A 4,701-nucleotide genomic window follows, 5' to 3' on the forward strand; every position below is an offset into this window, starting at 1 on the left:
ACAGGGTGGGTTGGGGGTCTGCATCAGGCCCCCCAGGAGCACCCCCAGCCCTGCAGCCAGGCTCTTGCCCACCTTGAAGAGGTAAGTCTTGCCCTCGCAGTTAATGCGTGTGAAGGCTGCGTCAATGGGCCCCTCGATGCCCCAGACATCCCTGATGAGCTTGGGGTAGCCGGGACGCACGCTGGTCTCATCCAGCTCATAGAAGTACTTCCCTGGGGAGAGAGGGGTGGTGGGAGCAGCAGGAGGGACCTCAGCCACCAGTGTGGGCTGACAGCATGTCCTGTATGCCCAGGAAATGTCCCCAGGGTACCTCGGAAAGCATAAAGGGAACCATTCTTCAGGTCAGTGAAGGCATCAAAAGGTTTCCTGCTGCACAGCTCCTCCGTCTCCTCCACAGGCTCCGGCTCCCCAAACCCACCCTGCGTGGTGCTGGGCACCTCTGGCAGTGTCTCCTCGGGGTCTGGCTTGCTCTCCAGTGTGGGCTCTGCTGGAGGCAGGGACGTGGGCAGCTCTGTGGGTAGCTCTGGGAGGGCTGCCCCGGGGCCTTCAGTCGTGCCCAAGTCGACAGTGAAGTTGTAGTCGAGGTAGTCATCCTCCGGCAAGGCAAACACATCTCCCCGGGTCACTGTGGGAGGGAGCAGGTTGGTCCCAGCAAGCCCTGGGTGTCTCCCATGGGATCTGGCTGCAGGAGCTGCTTGCTCCCAGGCAATATGGATTTGCAAGGACCCCACACCGCAGCTGCCAAAATCCCCTGGTGCTTCAGCACCAAATCCTGGCACAGACATGAAGTCACCTGAGGACATGGCGGGTGCAGAGCTGACCCAGCACAGACCCCTCTGATCCCCCATGGTTTTGAGCACCCACAGGCACCCCAGCACCCCCTGCCCTGGCTGGGACAGCGATCACAGCGCTGGCACCTTTGGCTTTGCAGACGGTGGAGTAGTCACTGCAGCAGCTCTGGTAGTACACGCAGAGGGTGTCACACTGGCACTTGCGCTTGGCATCGAAGCCATCGTCACAGCGGCCCACACAGGAGTCTGCAAAAGCCACCCCCAGCACAGGAGAAGTAACACAAGGTGGGCAGTGGGGCCAGTGCCTCCCCCTCAGCCCAGCCGCAGGGGTGAAAGCAAACATAAGCATATCTCAGTTTTGGGGATCCCACCTCTCCATGGTCAACCTCATCACCAGGGGCTACAGCAGCACCTCGCCCTGCTCCCACCCAGGTCCTGCTGGGATGGCAGCCATGGACCAGGCTGTGCCGGGGTCGCAGCTCCATGCTGGCAATCCAGCAGTAGGATGGCCAGGGATTTGCCCAGGCACCACTGATATCCATGTGCAGCCTGCTTGCCTTCTCCCCACAGTGCAAGGTATAGCCAATGTGACCACTGGCCATGGCCATTGCTTGTCTCCTCACCCTGGCCCAGGCCCCCCAGCCCTTCCAGCAGCCCAGGAGCCACAGACACTCCATCCCTACCCTGCAAGGGAAGGCACACAGCTTGGGGCTGACTCACCTTCAGCAGCATGGGCAGCAGTGAGCAGGGCCAGCACAAGGGTAGGGAAGAGCAGCCTCATCCTGCCCGGTGGGAGCGCAGCCCTCCTGCGACTGTGCGGGCTGGAGCGTGGCTGCGGCCAGGCCCTGGCAGCCGCTGTTTGCTCAGCCTGCCCCAGTGGGAGAAAACAAACAGGCCAAGGTCAGAGCAGGGGAAAAGGGGCAGAGACTCTCCCACCCAGCATCCCCCACAGTCCATACTGAGCTGGGTATGTTTGAGGGGGAACAGGGGAGCTCACTCCCAGCCTGGGTGCAGGTTGGGCGCTGGCTCAGAGAGCAAGGGAAGACAGCAGACCAGAGCCAGGAACCAGTTTTGAGGTGCTGCCATGCTTATTTCAAAGCAAACCTCGTGGTATTAAAGCTCCAACTCAAGGGGAGGCCATTTCCCAGGCTGGTCTTGGCAAGACAAAAACCCTAGTGACAGGGGATGGGGAGCAATGCTCTGAGGACAAAGGGAAAAGCCCCATATGTCACCATTTCAGAGGACTTGCTCTTGGAATTCCTGCTTTCTTAGTGTCAGCAAGGCTGGGAGCAGACCTGGGGAGCCCCAAGGCATGGCAACTTGGCAGACGCCACCTCCATGCACAGGGACCAGGGGCCAGAGGTGAGTGGCCGGGAAGAAGAGAGGGAGGGAGAGCAGCAGCCCTCTGCACTTTCACTGCAGTACGCAAACAAAATTCTGTGTATTTTGCTCCCATCATTCCCTTTCCAACCAATCTTTTTGGTTACTAATTAATTTCAACTCAGCTCTTTGGGCAGCTCCTGATAACTCTGGGATGTTTATTTAATCAAGGGCAAGGAGCAAACACACACTATGCTAGAGAGATAGTGCCCCTGGCTGCTTCCGCTGGGGCAGGAGGCTCACCTTCCCGTCCACCCCAGCCCTGTGTGCAGCTCCGGGCTTTAGTAAGTGAGGGAAGATCTGGGAAGAGAAGAACCCAAGCAGGGTGCCCGCTATTCCAGGGGCCTCACCTCTGCCAGCTCGGACACAGGCAGTTCCCAGCATCGCCTGCTCCCACCCTTACTGGAAAGAGCTTTGATTTGGTCCCAAGAAAGGCGTTTCCATGTGGAAAGCCCTGGTGAGCTGAGGGTGGCCACCAGATATGGGCTGTTGGGGCAGGACTTCTCCTGCAGCTCCCTCCTTGCCCCCTGGCCTCAGCTATGGCAGGGTTGGTGTCATCCCTGGGTGCAAACACCAGCCCAGCATTGCATTAAATCTTCATCCCATCCCTGCTGAATTGAGCCTGGGGGAGAAGAGCCCTGAGCAGACACAGGCTTGTGGGGGGGCTGCAGGGGGAGAAGGGCTGGGCAGTGTCTGAGCTGCTTTGGCTGATCGGCTGAGACAAAGCTCCCTCCTGCTGCTCCAGGCTCCCATCCACCAGCTCACATGGTGAGCCCTTCCCCGACTACTGACCTCAAAGCATGGCAGGAGGAGACCCCAAAAGAGGGGCTGTTTTGGGTAATGAGGCCCTGGGAAGCTCAAGGACTGAGCAGAGCCAGTGAGGAGAGCTCAGGCAATGGGGCTGGTCCCCCAGGAACTCCTGCCATTCCCCAGAGCTGGTGCTGGAAATCCTTCCCAAAAAGCAAAGTAAGACTAAAAGCCAAGCAAAGCTCTCTGGGCTTGTCAGGACAAGCCTTAGGGAATGGTTTGAGTTCTGCCCGCCACAGAGAGCAGCTTCCTCCAAGGTAGCAAACCCCTCAACCGTGCTGTATTGCAACAGCTCGTATCATTACCCTGTTTAAGAAGAATTCAGCAGTAAAATCCTTACTGGTTCCGTGCTGAGCCTCTCCTGCAGTGCTGTGCTGCTCAGGACGCCCCGGTTACCATCCTCTGCTGTGAGTTGATGTCCCTTTCCTCTCTCTGTCCCTGCGTAGAGGGTTCAGAGAGGATTAAAAGCGACTGTCGCATCAAAACATCAACTTGAATTTAAGTCTCAGCCTGAGCTGGCAACAACCTGGTTTTGAAGCCAAGGATTTAAGCTGCTCCTCCCAACACAAGAAGTGGCCAAAGCATTTCTGCCCTGAGCACGTCCGGCCTGGAAAAAGGAAAAGAAAATAAAAGGGGCCCAGGCTGCCTCTGCTCTTTGTTTTCTCATGCAAATCCTGAGCCCACCCAGAAGAGCTGCTCTGAATTTCCGCCCTGCAAAGGCAGCTATTTAACCCCCTGCACTGATAGAAGTGGGTCCAAACCACAGTGCCAGGATGGCCACAACCTCACTGTGACCACCAAGGTGCCTGGCCCTTTACTTCCACTCTGTGCCCCCTTCACTAGTCATAGAGGGTCATGGAGAGACCTGCTGTAAAAGCAGCATGGGGGTCTCAGCCTGCTGTGGAGGTGACCACAGGCTCCGCAGTAGCTTGGGCAAGGAGAGGGGAACATGGGACATGGAGACAGAGGGACAAGCCCCAGCGAGCTTGGGCAGAAGGGCTGTGGAAGGAAGGGTCTGGGGGATGTCAGAGCATCTGCAGCGAGGAGGGGGATGCTGCTGCCCAGACATGAGCCCCTCCTCGGAGAGGCGGCGCCTGTGCGGGGTGACATCAGCCCCTGAGGACCCGGGATGCTGAGCCTGGCTCTGGGAAGGCGGCTCCAGCCACTGCTTCCAGCTCCGCATCCCAGCTGGGCAGGGAGGGGAGAAGGAGCCGGCAGCAGAGCCCTGTTCCATCCCCCGTCCTGTGCCACCACTCCGGCAACCTCGGGTCCCCCCAAGGAACGTGGTGGCCCTGCTGGGGGGGGCCGGGGGTGCGGCTGACCGAGGATGCTGTGCTAGGAGATGCCGATGGTGCTCACCCTGCTCGTCTCCCTCTATAAACTGTGCCGGTTCTTCGCCATGTCGGGTGCGGAACGGCTGGAGGTGCCGGAGTGCGTGAACCAGGCTGGGCTGCCAGCTCCAGGGACCACCTGGAGTTATCCCCTGGGGTGAACACGGATGTACGGGCAGCCCTGGACCGCATCCTGCCCGCCCTGCACCACGCCATCGCCCATGCCAAGCAGGCAGCCAGCCCCACGGAGCTGAGCAGGGCCATTGCAGAGGTGTTCCAGCTGGTGGAGGAAGCGTGGGGGATGCCCACGCTGGGGAGGGACGTGGCCAAAGTGCTGTGTGATGTGATCCGCCTGGAAGGGGGCCTGGACCTGCTGCTGAACCTGCTGTCCA

At 59.4% G+C, this 4,701-nt stretch overlaps 2 protein-coding genes across 2 annotated transcripts in view; one reads left to right on the forward strand and one right to left on the reverse strand.

Annotated features, from left to right (window-relative positions):
* The window catches only part of VTN (vitronectin), a gene marked incomplete at its 3' end in the record, with an annotated part of 3,194 nt that extends 1,581 nt beyond the window's left edge, over positions 1-1,613 (reverse strand). Inside the window, exons 1-4 of the mRNA XM_010023506.1 lie at positions 1,512-1,613; positions 918-1,037; positions 311-625; positions 73-212 (exon numbers count right to left, since the gene is read on the reverse strand). Of these exons, the coding sequence (XP_010021808.1) occupies positions 73-212; positions 311-625; positions 918-1,037; positions 1,512-1,572 (636 nt within the window). The remainder of the gene's footprint in view (positions 1-72; positions 213-310; positions 626-917; positions 1,038-1,511) is intronic.
* A 2,707-nt stretch (positions 1,614-4,320) lies between these two features.
* Positions 4,321-4,701, forward strand: part of SARM1 (sterile alpha and TIR motif containing 1) — a 6,552-nt gene continuing 6,171 nt past the window's right edge. Inside the window, 2 exon segments of the mRNA XM_010023517.1 lie at positions 4,321-4,426; positions 4,429-4,700. Of these exon segments, the coding sequence (XP_010021819.1) occupies positions 4,321-4,426; positions 4,429-4,700 (378 nt within the window).

Source organism: Nestor notabilis, unplaced genomic scaffold (assembly GCF_000696875.1).
Source record: "Nestor notabilis isolate BGI_N333 unplaced genomic scaffold, ASM69687v1 scaffold17940, whole genome shotgun sequence".
In the NCBI taxonomy this organism is placed as follows: Eukaryota; Metazoa; Chordata; class Aves; order Psittaciformes; family Psittacidae; genus Nestor; species Nestor notabilis.